At 39.5% G+C, this 15,792-nt stretch overlaps 2 protein-coding genes across 2 annotated transcripts in view; one reads left to right on the top strand and one right to left on the bottom strand.

Annotated features, from left to right (window-relative positions):
* Positions 1-7,232: 7,232 nt before the first annotated feature.
* TIGD6 (tigger transposable element derived 6) lies at positions 7,233-11,341 on the bottom strand. The gene is made up of 2 exons (XM_074291758.1): positions 11,227-11,341; positions 7,233-9,917 (listed from the first exon to the last, which is right to left on the bottom strand). Exon 2 carries the CDS (start codon positions 9,830-9,832, stop codon positions 8,255-8,257), a length of 1,578 nt encoding a protein of 525 aa, XP_074147859.1. The 5' UTR covers positions 9,833-9,917; positions 11,227-11,341; the 3' UTR covers positions 7,233-8,254.
* Positions 11,342-11,587: 246 nt separating this feature from the next.
* HMGXB3 (HMG-box containing 3) overlaps positions 11,588-15,792 on the top strand; it is a 45,956-nt gene continuing 41,751 nt past the window's right edge. Inside the window, exon 1 of the mRNA XM_074291754.1 lies at positions 11,588-12,063. The gene's annotated coding sequence lies outside the window, so the exon portion shown is untranslated. The remainder of the gene's footprint in view (positions 12,064-15,792) is intronic.

Raw genomic sequence — 15,792 nt, forward strand, 5'->3', positions numbered from 1 at the left:
ACTTATCCTTAAGGAATCTGTATACTATTTGGGGAAATAGGACAGATGCATAATGTATAACCAAAGAAAATAGCACATTAAATGTCAGATGTAGACCACATGCTACAAAGGAGAAATTAACTGAAATTTTCTAGAAAAGAGAACTGAAGTGAACCTCAAAAAGACATTATCTTTTTAGAAAAGTGAAGAGCTTAGGGAAGGCATTCGTAGCAAAGAGAATTGGTTGAGTTAACAAAATGGAGAAGGGAATCTTTACATGGAAAAGTTGTTTATAGTAACAGTCTTTCAAGCTTGTACTTTTCCTAAGACTTTTTTAAGTCCTGTCTTCTTCAAAGTAAAAATATATTTTTTTCCTTATGATAAGCTTAAATGAGTACTTAACAGTAACACTATGCCCAGAGTCTGGGCAGGAAGAGTAGTGCAGGGGTGAAAGGAACTACAACAACCTCACATAATCAGATTTCAGAAAGGTGACTGTGAAGATTAAAGATAAAAAAGTGCTTTATAACAAGATACTTCCTGAATTAAATCTTTCTCACTTCTGTACAGCCAGTGGAATTTGTTTTGTTAACTACAAAGTTTTAGATAAGAAGACTTCCATAGTAGAAAGAGGATATAATATAGTCTGGTTTCTTGGCTTTTGTTTGTAAAGACACAGAGATAACAACTTTTCTCTCTAATTTAAAGCAGTTTTCATATAAATATATGACCAAAAAATGTTAAAACTAAATTTAGTCAATTTTGATGGAAGTGGCTATCTTTGGCAATGAGAGGATCCAAATCAGTTCCATTTGATCAGTGATGAACAGAACCAGCTACACCCACTGGTAAATGAGTGTGAACCACAACATAACATTTGCACTTTTTCTGTTGTTTGCTTGCATTCTTGTTTTTCTTCTCAGATTATTTTTACCTTTCTAAATCCAATTTTTCTTGTGCAACAAGATAACTGTATAAATATGTATACATATATTGCCTGTCATCTAGAGGAGGGGGTTGAGGGAAGGAGGGGAAAAGTTGGAACATAAATCTTTGCAAGGGTTAATGTTGAAAAATTACCCATACATATGTTTTGTCAATAAAAAGCTGTAATAAAAAAAAAATCCAAAAAACTAAATTCAGCAAAACATTCCTTTGTGGAAATATTTTCCCTAAGATTGTGAAATACATTTGAAAAGAGAGGGGGCCCAGAAAATGACACAGACAAGCAATGCAGTTTTGTTACTACTGTATTAAGTAAAAAATACATTTTTAAAAGCTATATAATAGAAATACAAAGTTTCACATACTTTTTCTTCCTTGCACATGGAAATGTTCATGTTCTTATTTGGAAATTCATAAAAAATACACTTGGAACCAAGCAATTTTTTTTTCAGTATGAATTAAAGTTGAATCCTGAAATCTATTATTTCACTTCTTAGAAGTCAATCTACCATCAAGAGATGTAGATAGGAGACCTGTCTACTGTTTTTTTCTCCAGAAGCTTGTAGTACATCAAAGATGTATATCAGACCAACAACTGTTCCAAGTTTTAATCTTTCTGCTTTTCACTATATGCTGCTCCCAGAAACCATAAATTCATAGTGACAATGTAGATAGATAGTGCATTTTACCACTCACTACTCAAGCAACTTTGAATGGCATTCAAAACAAAGCAAAATGCTTTAAAACAGGAAAAACCTCATCTGTCTTCTCTCAGATTGGAGAGACTGAAAGGAATGGATAACAGTGGAAGATGATGGATGTTAAATTTTGCATTCTGTAATTCTGTAATAGTTGGTATTTGTGTACATTAGATTTGAGGTCTCTACTTATAATCTCTTTTAACTGCCAATAGAATTTTAAACTTTTCTTTATTGGTGGTACTGGATTTTTAAGCAGAGGGCAAAAATTATAGGAACCTACAAAATACCATGTGTTCCTCTTATTCTTTTGCATTCATAAAGCCCTTCCATAAGGCCCTTGGAGCATATAAAATATCCATGCCCTAACTGGAACTTCCCTTCTCCCAGTTTGTTACAAAGTGGTGAAAGATATTCGACAGGTATAAAATGTAAATGTAATATGTGATGCTGCTCCTGCATTTCTGAAGAGTCAGTGTATTTTTTGCAAATGCCAGAGATGACATAAAACCCTTCTGGTTTTTCTGACACTTCTTTTCACTTAATTCTTTAGAAACATGGGGAAAATTTCTTTAACTTAACAGCCCATTATTAAGTTCAACTCCCCATTAGTAAGCTCAATACTCAGTTTAATCAACATTAAATGTTCACTATATATAAAAAGTATTATGCAGGAGACTTATGTGCTAGATGCTGGGTGTACAAAGAAGAAAAAAAAAGATAGTCTGTTTTTAAGGGATAAGTTGGAGGAACAAAAGTAGAGTACAAGGTAGCTAGTGATAAGGATAATGAATTAGTTTAGATGAAGCGCTATAAGAAATATAAACACCTGACAGCATCAGGCAACTAACTCTTCAAGAAAAAAATAATACTTTGGCTGGACATAGAAAAATTTCAAATGGCAGAAAGGGGTGACACAGAATGGCCAGCATATGGGTGTGGCAGTACTCACCAACATTTCCCAATATTTTTTACTTAAGGGATCATGGAAGAACTGATGCTTTTAACCTATTAAGGAAAAGAATACTGGAGAGGATGGGACAGGGCAAGATTGATAGCTGTGTTCAAGTATGTAAAAGGTTATATGAAAGAGGGATTAGATTTGTTTTGTATGACCTTAAAATATAGAACTAGGCCCAAAGGCAGAAGCTGTGGAAGAAAGCTAAGGGAAGAACAAAGAACTAAGTGCTAAAAAGTAATGGACTGCTCTGGGGGAATAATGAAATTTCTATATATAGGTTGTCTTTGTAATGATCACCCATCAGGAATGCTATTAGAAAGAATAACAAGTATTCAGCTACAGGTTAGACTACATTGCCTCTGCCCTCCCTTCTGAGATTCTGATTATAAGATTATCAGAGGGATTAATAGTGTCAAATGCTACAGACAAATTACAAGAATTGGATTAAAAAAAGACTTTTTTGGCATTTAATAATTTTAAAGAGACTTTGGAGAGAATAGATTCAGTAGAGCTGAAAAGAAAACCAGATTGTAGTAGAGTGGAGGTAGTCAATCAGTATAAGTAACTTTCTACAAGTTAAATAATGAAAAAGAAGAGAATTAGGATTGACACTTGGTGAGGCCCTGGCAAATTGAGCTCAACAAGGAGAGAATAATAATCAAGTAATGATGGATAGATTGGTTAAAGAGGTTGGCCTTCATAGAAATTGAATCAAAATTTTTTCTGAAAAAGAAAAAAGAAAATGGAGGAGAGAGACTGAGAAAGTTCAAGACGTAGACATGCACAATTGAAGATTTTGATAGGTGTACTCTGATCTCTTTGGTAAAATTGGGGTGGGAGAACAGGATTATTACTAGGAGTTGGAGGATTAAGAGGCAAAAATTTGAAACAGTTATTAGGAATGACAACATTCCATTTAGGGTCTTTTCTGATTTAATACAAGTTGGTTCATCTCTTTTCTCATCCATCCACCCCCAACCCCTAAGTGCCTCATAAATGCTTTTGATGCTAATGATTCTGGCCATCTGCTTTCCACCCATGCCACCTTGGCTGTTATTTTCCAAGGGAACTGAAGCTTAGTTTGAGGGCTCAGGATCCAATGCAGTTGAGATTTGGAAAACAAAAATACTTTGCTTCTTAGTTCAAGGGATAAAAAGCAAATTGCCTGCATTACCATTGTTTTTATGCATGAGTTTCTAGCCCTCTTTCTAGCCTTATATTCATGAAATGCTAGGATCCCAAACATCCGAACCGCCCTGCAGATATTAAACAACTGGATGGTGGCAAAGGTGGTGCCATTGTGAAATAAATGTAGGCCAGATAATGAAGAATCTTCAGGTATTGTGCTTTTATGATTCTCCACCTGAAAAATGTCCATTTAACTCTACCAAGCTTCCTTATTTTCAAATCTGTTCACTATCAATGACAAAACTGCTATTCCCCTAATCCTCATCAAAACTTTTTTTAAACTTTTTGTTACCAGAACTATATTGGAGACATTTTGAAAATCTAACTGTATTATGTCCAGTTACTACAAAAAAAACTACTGAACTTTGTTTTGCCATTTCTCCATCATCTACATACTTAACTTTTTCTCTTCAAATACCCTGGATTAATTAGACAATCATGATTTCTATACTGTTTCCCTCCATATCCTAAGGACTTCCTATCTCCCAGTAGTTTTAGAATACCACAAGACGCCAACTGAAGACTAAGGTTTGAGGCCCAGGGAGTAAGACTCTGCCAGGAAAATCCTTGTTCTGGAATTGTATTCAGAAAAAAGCCAAAATCAGAACCTGGGATATAAATTGTGGAACTAAAAGGCTAAAGGCAGGTCAAAGAAGGGGATCAACTAAATCTAGGAGGCATAGTTGGCAATGGTTCAATATGAAAATTATTTGGCAAAACTGTTCTCTCAATCCACATATTATTTTGCAGATGCATTAGGAAATATGGGTAGGTCAGATTATGAACTGCCTTCAAGAATATGAATAGCATTCACACAAACCTACCTACCATGCCCTTAACTCAATTTCCTACACTTCTATTTTGGCAATGGCCAATTACACAGAGACTGAAACTATAAATTCTTATCTGCAAAAAAAAAAAAAAAAAAAAAAAAAATGCCCTTAAAATACTCTATTTTCAGTCATCCTAGTATTCTTTAGATCTCACAAGCTTGCTTGATGGAGAAATAACTCATTAGTCTATAAGCTACCAGGTCCCCTCACTTAAGTAGTTCACAAATTTCTTGGCATAAAACATACTTATAAAGACACATTATACACTCTAGTCAACACTTTCCCAATTTTATCCTTCAAAATTCTTGAATATCTGTGATCTAGTCCTGATGATTTATCTAATGTCACATATTTGTCCTATGGATTTGTCTTGACATTGAAATTCATGAGAGTGGGCCTAGATATACACAGTTAAAAGCAGATTGGATTAGTTATCTTCACTTCAAGTTAACAACTTCAAGAACAATTTGTATTATAAGCTTTATTTAACCCCATTTACTGTTCTTAGGATTGTGAATTGTGATTCCTCTTCCTTCCAGGAGCAGTCTATTGATTTTAAATTAAGTTTTTTAATCATCTCATAGAATGAATAAACATCTGCTTTCCCTTTGCAAAGATTTTGACCCCTTATGGAATTCTATTCATCCCCCAGAATTGCTCCCTAACTATAAGAGAAAAAGTAATGAATCAGGGACTAAAGCAACTTGATTATTTTACCTAGATGTTATATCCTGTAACTACCATTATGAAAGTGATGAGGGTTGGGGTCCCTTTAAGATTCCTAATTGCCCAACCCATGACTGACCTTGATTCACAAATCCTGGTCAAAGGCACCCTTTGAATATCTGGGCCCAGCCCCCCACTCTCAGCTCAGCTTCCCCCAGCCCTCACCTGAAAAGCCCACCAGAACTTGGTACCGCCCATCATCTTCTAGGTATAAAAGAAACAAGCTGGACCTCCCTCTTTGAGCCCTCCCAGCCAACACATGGTATCCTTCCAGCCATGTAAGGGTCCTTGCCCGCCCAGCGGCCACCTTTGGCCCTGGCGTCTTTCTAACTGAACTTTACTTCCAAATTTCTACAATAAAGCTTTTATTTATCAATCTAGGTTTTCGGGCCTGTAAATTCATTTTACAGGGGACACTGCGCCTCTTGGGATTATCTATGCGCTGAGAAATGGGGTTCCCCCTTTCCTTTCCCTCATTAAAAGTAGTTATAAAACTCCTGAGTATGTAGTGGCTTATATATAAGAATGTTTTCTGAATATTTCACTAAATCTCAAAGAAATTTCTTGCCATTTTTATTACATGGTAACAAGGATCAAATTTTAGTTGTTAAAAAAGATGTGGTTTAGACACAATTTATATATCTATCAATTGATTTATTAAGTGTCTACTATATGCCCAGCACTGTGGTAGGCACTATTGATTATACCAAAAAAAAATTATAATACATGGTCTCTATCCTTGATGGACTACAAGACTTAAAAAGTTGAAGACAGAACTAGAAAACAGAACAGTTAAGAGAAAAATTGTATGGCAATGGCAAGTATATTACAAATCAAAAAGAGACAAATCAAAGTAGACTTCAAGTAATTGGAAGACTGAGGATAAAGGGACTGAGCTAAAACTTTCAGTATGGATAAACCATAACTAGGACAAAGATAGCGCCTTCAAGAATAATTAAAGATAGGCAGTTTTAAGAGAGGTATTAAGGAGAAAAAATACTATGGTCTATCTGGAATTGGAGCATATTGGGATAAGAATAGGCTAAATTATGTAATTTGAGGCATTTGCATTTTATTTTGTAGGCAAAGAGGTATCATTGTAGCTTTTTAAGCAGAAAAGGGGACATGCTACAAACAGTATTTTGGAAAAATATGGTAGCAGTGTACAGGACAGATTAGAATGGGACCAAGAGAGAAAGGTGTCAGGAAGACCATCTAGGCTATTGCAAGTATAAGGTACTGTAGGTCTTTATTCAGCTTGTGTGTGCATGAAAATAGAAAGTAAGTGGTGAAACCTAGAGACATTTCAGAAGAAGAAATGACAAGACCTGGTGACATCTTGACAAGTAGAAGGAAGACGCACATCATTTTGTTTTCTTGGCCTAAACTGGTTGAAAATTTTAAAATATGAACTTGTTTTATTAATATAGTTCTATTTGTGTTGAATAAAAATATTTAGAATACATAATTTTTGTATTTCTTAATTAAAACAATATCTATTTTTTTGGTGAGGGAGGTTCTCCTAAAACATCATGGCAAAAATATTCTTCAATCTCTATGGCTAACCTGACCAAAAGGAGACAATTACTCCACCCTCCACTCCCCATCCCCAATGACTTCACAAGTTTCAGGTTTGGAAAAAAACCAAACATTTAACATTCTTGAAGTATCCAAAAATTCATCTGGAAAAAAATATAAAAATTCACCACCACCTCAAAGTACCTTCTGATTGATTTGCATCTAAAAATAAAAGCTACATTATTCTGAGTTCTGATTACTATTAGGTTAGGAACACAAAAATAAATAAATAAATAAATAAAATAAAAAATAAGGTGTTTGTTTTGGGTTGGTTTTTTTTTTTGGTAGGAAGAAAATCTTATTTAGTTGAATGTTTCTAATACGTTTTTGTTTTTTTTTTAAACCTTGAATTAAAACAAATCTAGCCTAGTAGATTTTCTCAAAGAGCAATAGCAGAAAAAGAATGGCAGTTCATTATTTTAGTCTCTCCCGGATGAGTGGGCAATGCAGAGATTGTGTTAATATTATCATGTGAAACTGATTTTGAATTACTCTGAATGGAGTGGGATCTCAAATCAGGGTAGAGCCAAGCAAGTTTTTTCTATTCATAAGCACACTCTCACTCCTGTATCTTTTTAACTTCCAATCCTGGTCAAAAGTATAGCAGATGAACTTTAGAAAACATCACTCTATTATTTCTATGGATCTGTTCTTCTATTGTCTCTGAGCTCTGTGATCCCTTAATAGAATTGTTCCACAAATTTTAACTAACTCCTATATTAACTATGAAAATATGTTCTAAATCCATCCTACTTTATCTCTCTATTAGTGATAAAACTAAGTTGCACATCTCTAAAAGACTTGAAAACATATGTTACCTGCTTAAGCAATTCCCATAGGAAGTACTTCCATCAAATAATTCTCTTTTGGGTATAGGATGGGAAGTTTGTTTTATAGAAGATAAGCAAAGGAAGTAGAGGAGAGCTGTGCCAAGGGACAATTCATCAGAATAGAGAAAGAATTGCAATACAATGTAAAAATAATTGGTCCTAACTACAGCAAATTATGAGGAGGAATGTAACAAAGCTGGCCAATATTAGATAATATCTGTGGAACAAAGTGGATTGTAAACTGAGGCAGAAATTCCAGAAGGTAGTTGCAAGTCTCAAGGATATCTATAATGTGATTAATCTTTCTACACTGAATTAAGAGATAATACAATTATCAATCAAATATATCACAGACCAAATCCTGCTATAGCAAGCTTCAAGTGTCCAAATCATTTCACAGTACTGGAATGTCAATGCAATGATATTGCTTGAAATAAGTTCAAAATCTGAAAGGGACATTCTTTAGTCATGTTAGAACTATACCCGCCAATATAAAGATGAAGTAATTTTCCCATTTTATTTTGTTTGGAGAAAATCTGTAATATTGGATTCCACAAGAGTTTGTGTTACACTTGTCATTATATATTCATCTATACCATTTAGTTGTCCAAAGACTGCATCAGGAACATCTGTACATGTAGAAAGAAATTGCCTGAGTTTTTCTACACTTGAGATAGCTTCTGCAATAGTTAGTTTTGGCTGCTCCAGCAAAGAGACACCCTCATCATCCTCACTTTCACTTTCAACTTCTTCTGGGCTTGCACCAGCCATCATGCTTTCAACAATTTCCACATCCATTAACTCACGAGATATTAATAAATCATTGTCAGCAGTTACAAAGTCCTGAAAAGTTACTTCATTTGGAACACATGTGGCAATAGCAACTGAATTCCATAGTTTTTCAATTGCTGTATCTGGTTCTTCATCATCTTCTGGATCAGTATCAGAAAATTCCATTGGAATAATGCCTGCCTTTTGCCAGCATTTCACAACTGTGGTTTGTTTAACAGACCACCATGCCCCAGCTATCATGTCAATAGCTTGTTTAATGCTGATCTTTTCTTTTTCCTTATTACTGTTGAGGTTGAGAAGAATCTGCTTCAAGAGTCGACTCCGATATAAAACTTTCATGGTGTGAATTACACCAAGATTCAGTGGCTGTAAAACGGCTGTACAGTTTGATGGTAGATAGCCAACTTGAATCCTTTCTAGACGTGGAAGCATGTTGTGTGCAGAACAATTGTCAATTAACATGAGAATTCTGCGTTCTGCTTGTTTCATCTTTGCATCAACTTTCATCAGCCACTCATTAAACAGATCTCGAGTCATCCATGCCCTCTGGTTGGCACGGTAATCACAAGGAAGTGAATGCACATTCTTAAAGCATCGTGGGGTAGCTGATTTGCCAACAATCAATGGTCTCATTTTTTCAGTTCCTGATGCATTGCAACAAAAAAGTGCAGTCAACCGTTGTCTGGCCTTCTTGCCTCCTCTGCAGCAATCGCCTTTAGCAGCAAGTGTATGTTGTGGCAACAACTGGAAAAACATGCCTGTTTCATCAGCATTAAAAATATCATCTGGACTGTAGTCAGCAATCAGCTTTATAATTTCACCAGCATGCCATTCATTAACCTTATCTATTCCTATACCATTCATTAATTTATCATTATCCTCTCTGCAGATTGCTTTTAAAGCAATCCCATGACGATCACGAAATCTATTAAGCCATCCAACACTTGCTTGAAAATTGTCATAGCCTAACATATTTGCCAAATTCAATGCTTTTTTTCGAATCACTGATCCACTTACAAGAATGTTTTTTGCATGAACTTCCTGAAACCAAGCAAACACAGCCTTGTCAATGTCATCATAGAGTGCATTACGCATTCTTTTCCGTTGTGGTCCCACAGATGCTTCCCTTACCTTTTCTTCAAATTTAGCACGATCTTTTAGGAATGTGGATAATGTAGAAGGAGTGATACCAAATTCCTTTGCCACATCTCCTTTTCGCTTGCCAGAATCCACTGCTTCTACTACTTTCATTTTTTCCTCCAAAGAAAACTGTCGACGTTTTTTGTTCCCCTTGTTAGCCATGTCCGCGGGATGAGGTTAAGGCCACAACTAATCAATGCTGTGTCCGTTCCTCCTCGCGTTTGCACTATGCCACAAGTATAGGAAACTGAGAAGAAAAAAGGAGGGGGCTGTCATGAACCAAAAAATATATGGTTTCCATCTAAATAACTGAGTCAGATTTTTTTAATGATAGCAAGTAATGACAACGAAGATAAGGTGTATTGTATGTGTATGAATATATGCGTGCAAGGGGTAAGAACGTATAATAAATTAATTTCTAAAAGTATAATGAGTTTTCATTACCCAGGCTTTGAATATTTTTATTTCAGTTTTTCCAAGAAAGATATTGGCTTGATCTATGAAAAACAAGTCCAAGTGGTGTCAATGTATAACAAATAAATAAAAGAAGTGGAGCTTTTAGAGCAATAGCAGTGGAAGCAAGAGACCGGGGAAAGTTGTCCTTTTGGCTCTGTGACGATCAGGACCACGGTTTTGAGCAAGTATCAGCTCGAAGAGGTTTAAGTTTGCTCATCCGTGACATGGATTTAAACCATTAAAATCCTCCACTGCCACTTTTAGTTGCCACTGCAACTTATCAGTTGATTCTGATAGAATCAAGGAGATGCTCCTAAATCAGACCCATTTTTGCACATGGATCTGAAGACGGGTAATCCAAACGTAACTTTATTGTCCGAGAAGTAGACTGGGACTCGGGCCAATGGGGACTGGGCTGGGTGCGCTGAGGGAGAGGGCTTGGGAGTTATGTTGCTGGAAGGTGAACTAACGCATCCTGGAGGCCTGAGCTATGAGAGAATCACTGTCGCACACACTTCATAGGGCTGTCCGCCGGTCGCTACGGACTTGGAAGTGAAATATGGGATTGTAGAGACCGGCCTTCGAGGCAGGCAGAAGGGCATCAGAAACACTTGTAAAGGGGGCTGGGTTCCGTATTCTTCTTTTTCTACACTTGAGTTTGTAATTTTTAAGTATTAAGTGATTTTAGTTACGGAAAAGATAAAGGAGAACAAGAAGCATAAGGCAGACGCTATAAGCCCAGTTGCATCGGCCGTACATGCACAGCAGCCTATTACAGGGAAGAGCAGGAAATCTGAGTGCCAGTCCCGGTCTGCGGCTGGCTTGTTCTGCAGATCTCTCCCGGTCTCTGAGCCTGTCACCGCCAGCTCGGATCTACTGGGAGTAAGTCCCGCCTCAGGACCGGGAGGAGAGGGGAAGGGCCAGTCCGCCGAGGCACAGGGCCTGGCCTGCTCTCCCTGCCTCCCCGAGATCTAGGGGTCCCGGATCTCCCAGCCCCGACTCCGTGCCAGCTGAGAGCTTCTGGCGGAGAAAGGTGCTCACGAAGGCCGCTTCGGAGCCTCCCGGACGTCCACCTCCCCAGCTCCGCCCGGCCCGGTTACCTCAGAGCCGCGAGAGTGCCGGGGACACCGCCAGAACGCGGGGGAGAAGTGGCCCCGGCCCCGCCGCCCGCCCCACCACAGGTGCCCGCAGCTTCCTCCGGCCCGCTCAGTCCCGTGTCCCGGAAGTGGTCCATCTCGTTCAGCGTCCTCCCTCCTTTCTGGTGAACAAACGCTCAGTCAGAGGAGCCGAGGGAAGCCTCTGCGCCTGAGCCGGCCCCTCCCACCTTCACAACCCGAGGAACTTTTCCTGTGACTGGCTGAAGAGGGATCTCTCTGCGGCTGCGCCGATCCCTTAGCGTCACGTGCGGAGTGGCCCTCTTAGCGCGCCGGAGGCTGCTTCCGGCGCGGCGCGGTGGCCGCCGGGACCGATTTCCTTGGTGATTTGGATAGCTGCTGTGTTTGCCCCGGCTCCTACGGCCTCCCGGCTTCCTCATCTCCTTCTCCCCCGACCCCCCGACGGCGGTCCTGTCCGAGGGGCGACCCTGGATTAGTCGGCGACCCCTCTCCCCTCTCCTGCCTTTCTCCCCTCTGTGTCGCGACACTCCCTCGGGGAGGGAGAACAGGGCTGTCGTGACTCCGGCGGCGGCGCGGGGCCGGGGGAGAAGTCCCGGAGCCCCCGGGATGCGGGGGCGACCCGGCGTCTCCTCTTCCCCGCCACCGTTGCTCCTGCTCCTCCTGCTGCTGCGACCGGACGCTGCCCCGCGCGCCGACCGCGGGAAGCGCTTATGCCCCTGTCTGGGCAGCTCTCCGGGGACTCTGCCCGCCCCGGGGCCCGGCGCCTCTGGGGATGTGACCCCCGCCTCCCGTCTGCCTAGCGTCACCTCCGGGCGCTGCCAAGTAAGTGAGCCCCCGGGCCTGGAGTCCGGGCGCCGCGTCCCGGTGACAGGCCAGGAGTGCCGGAGCCCCGCTTAGTGTCGGGGGACCCCGGGAGTCTGGATACGGAGCTTAGGCCTTTTTTAGGTGTCTGTTAATTAAGGGGGCCTGGCTCACGGACGGGACTTGCTGCCCCTTTGACCTTGGAGAAGAATCATTTACCCATGCCGGGCTTTGAGAATAAGGAGAGAGAGAGCCTGTAATCTCTGTGGCCGGTGGCAGTCACCGAGAAGCGAGAGAGCCTGGAAGTGCTGCATAGGAGTGAGAGGCGACCGCCGTAGTTGAGGCAAGAAGTGAACCAGGGCTTGGCGACTGATCTTGTATATAAAGTTAAGGCTGTGAAAGCGGGTGACCAGAGGCATGGTGGTGTAGTCAGCAGAAACGGCGTCCGGAGTTGTAAGAGGGGCCTCTCGCTTTCCTGCTTTTTCTGCTCTTTTTTTTTTTTTTTTTTTTTTTTTCAGGGGGTGCATTATAATGAGTGCGGAAGTGCTGCATTTGTGGTACATGGGGGACATCCTTGTGAAATTGTCCAGAAATTGAGCCGTTGGTGTTTTGGGGATTCTGCTGAACGGAAATGATTGATGGAGATATAATGGAGATAAAAGAAGGGCCGTAGAGAATAGCAGAGGGCACAGCACAAAGTCTTAGGAAACACCCACCCTGCATGAGAGGAAGATGATGGTTAGATAGAGAGACCGAGAATGAATGGTTGCACAGTAAGAGGAAGACTGAGCGAAAGGAGTATCCTGGAAGCCAAGGGAGAAGAGAGTTTAGGATGAGACTTATGTCAGTTGTTTCAGGAAAGTCAAGAAAAACGAGAACTGAAAAGGCTTTTGATTTTGAAGTTAAGGAATCTTGAGTTTGAATTCTATCTCAAATTACTTATTACCTGTGTAACCCCTAGCAAATCACTTACATTATCAGTTGTAGTTCTTTTATTGTTTTATGAAAAGAAGCATTTGGCTAAGATAGACTCTAAGGCCCTTTCCAGCTTTAAATCTGTGAATCTATTACCTAAGAGATCATTGATAACCTTGAAAAGAACATTGAAAAGTGGGTCAGAAACTAGATGAGAAGTATTGGGAGGTGATTGTAGGCAACAATTATAAACTAGTTTCACTTAAGCCTAGAATTCCGTCTCTTGACTGGGCATTTTTCTTTCCACTGCACTGTATCGCACAATGCTTGAACAGCTTTACTCAGTGGTCTTCAAACTTTTTAAATAGGGGCCGGTTCACTGTCCCTCAGACTGTGGGAGGGCCGGACTATAGTAAAAACAAAAACTCACACTCTCTGTCTCTGCCCCTCAACCCATTTGCCATAACTGGCCGGCGCATAAATGTCCTCTGTAGTTGGAGAACCCCTGGACTATTAAGGTTTTTCTTATATTAAGACCTTTCTGCAATTTCTGCACATTATTTCTAGTGTTGTTCTGTGGGACCAAGCCAGACAGGTGTAATGTCTTCATTTTAACAGGTATTTGTCATGTGCAAGGTGAACAAAGAGCCTCTGTCTTGAAGGGATTTGTATTCTATTGAGAAAAAACAAACTTCACTTTTTACAGATGAGTATAAAGTAATTTGAGAAGGGAGAGAATAGTAATAATGATCTGGAAATCTGGAAAGACTGCCCATAGAAGGTGAGGACTGAGCTAAGAAATCTAAGGATTCTAAGAAGCTGAAGGAGGAGTGCATTCCAGACATCAGGGGCAGGCTAAGCAAAGGCCCAGTGCCTGAGATAGAATGCAGAACTCTAGGAATATATAGCATGTATTCCCACTTGGCCAATATGTAGCATATGCAAAAGGATAGATAATAAAAGCATTCAGGAAGGGTAAGTTAGAACTAGATCTTCCAAGATTTTAAGCGACAAGCTGACAAGTTTGTACTTTATTCTAAAGGCAATTAATTGGAAGCCAGTGAATATTTTTGAGCAGAGTAGTGAATACCAGACCTGTAGGAGATGACAAGTAGACTGAGTCACAACCATGACTGACATTAATCAATATTCAGTGCTAAAGTGCTAAAGATAAAAGGTCAAAAGTGAGACATCCCTGCCTTCCATGGGTATATAAAATATTGGTAGAAGTTAATATGATTGTTTTATTCTTTGTGTGTGTGTACTCAGTGCTTAATGTAGGGCTTACTTAATATAGACACTTAATAATTGCCTATTTATAGATATCTATATAAAATGATGGGGGTGAGTTTCTAATAACTGAGGTAATTCAGGAGATGTCTTTTGAAGGAGGTAGCCTTTGAAGTCTTGGAAGGATCTTGCGGTTCCAAGAAGGAGAGATGTGGTATGAGAGCATTTCTGAAATGGGGGAAACCTGTACTAAAGTATGGGATGGGGGGTAGATAAGAAATGTCAAGTACAAGGAAGAACAAGGGCAGGTTTTCCCTCAAGAAGAGAAGATCACAAATATAATAGTTTAAGGAGGTGGGACATCAGGACTTGACCACTGAATGGATGTGGAGATCAGGAGAGTCACAAAATGATTGACACTGTGAACATAAGTTATACAAATTAGAGGAAGGGTCAGATTTGAGGAGAAGATAATAAGTTATATATGGACATGTTGAGTTCTCTTGTTCATGATGATTCTTCAAATTCTTGAGACGGTCATCATGTTCTTCCCCCCTTTCCCCATCCCCAATTTCTATAGGCAGATTCCTCTTCTCCCCCCTCTTAACAAGTCAATTCATCAACCATTTAAACACCTACAACCATGCTACACCTGAGGGATACAAAGATAAACGGAAACAGTTGCTGCCCGTAAGAACTTACTTGGGAAACACATACACAGAATTACAATACAAAATACACACAAAGTAAATACATACACAAAAATAAGGGAAAATGCTTATAATAGGTGGGATCAGGAAAGATCATGTAAGAAGCAGCCCTTGATCCGAGCTTTGAAAGAAGAAATTTCAAGAGGAGAAGTTAGGAGAGAACATTTCAGCATTAGGAGTATTGCTTGTGCAAAGCCTTGGAAACCGAATGGTTTATGCAGGAAATCACAGATAAGTAAACCAATTTGACAAGATTGTAGAATGTTTAAGGAGTAGTACTGTGAAATATTCAGAAAGACTGGTCAGTGGCAGATTATGTTTAGTTTTGAATGCCGCAGAGTGGCTTTGTGTTGTATATAAGAGGCAGGAATCACTAAAGCTGGGATCACACCTATGCTTTAAAACTTTCACTTTGGCAGCTGTATGAATGATTGTGTTGATGTTTTTTCACCTTTGTTGCGTAGCACCATGCTTCTATTGATGGTACTTAATCAATGTTGTTGAATTTGATATGATTGAGTCATCTCTCTGATCTATAAAAGTCTTACAGTGCAGGTAGAGGGGAAAGTATGCCTGAGGGACAATGTTCTAAGAGTGTGATATGTAACATTTCAAACAGAAATTACTCATTCAGGAACAAGTATCTATTTTATCCAAAGCACTTTAGGTGCTTGTCTCCTGGTCTTCTACTAAAAAAGGAGAGTTTTATTATCTATATTTGAATCTTGATTGATGGACTTAAATCTTATTTAGGATTTTCAGATTTTTAAAATCTGCTTCTGACAAACTTTTAGATGGAATAATAATACTTTAGTAGTTCAATCAATGACTCAGTATTTATTAAGTGTTAGCTGTGTGCCAAATACAAATACAAGCTTTTCCCCCCCAAAAAGTC

The sequence above is a fragment of the Sminthopsis crassicaudata genome, chromosome 2 (assembly GCF_048593235.1).
Source record: "Sminthopsis crassicaudata isolate SCR6 chromosome 2, ASM4859323v1, whole genome shotgun sequence".
In the NCBI taxonomy this organism is placed as follows: domain Eukaryota; kingdom Metazoa; phylum Chordata; class Mammalia; order Dasyuromorphia; family Dasyuridae; genus Sminthopsis; species Sminthopsis crassicaudata.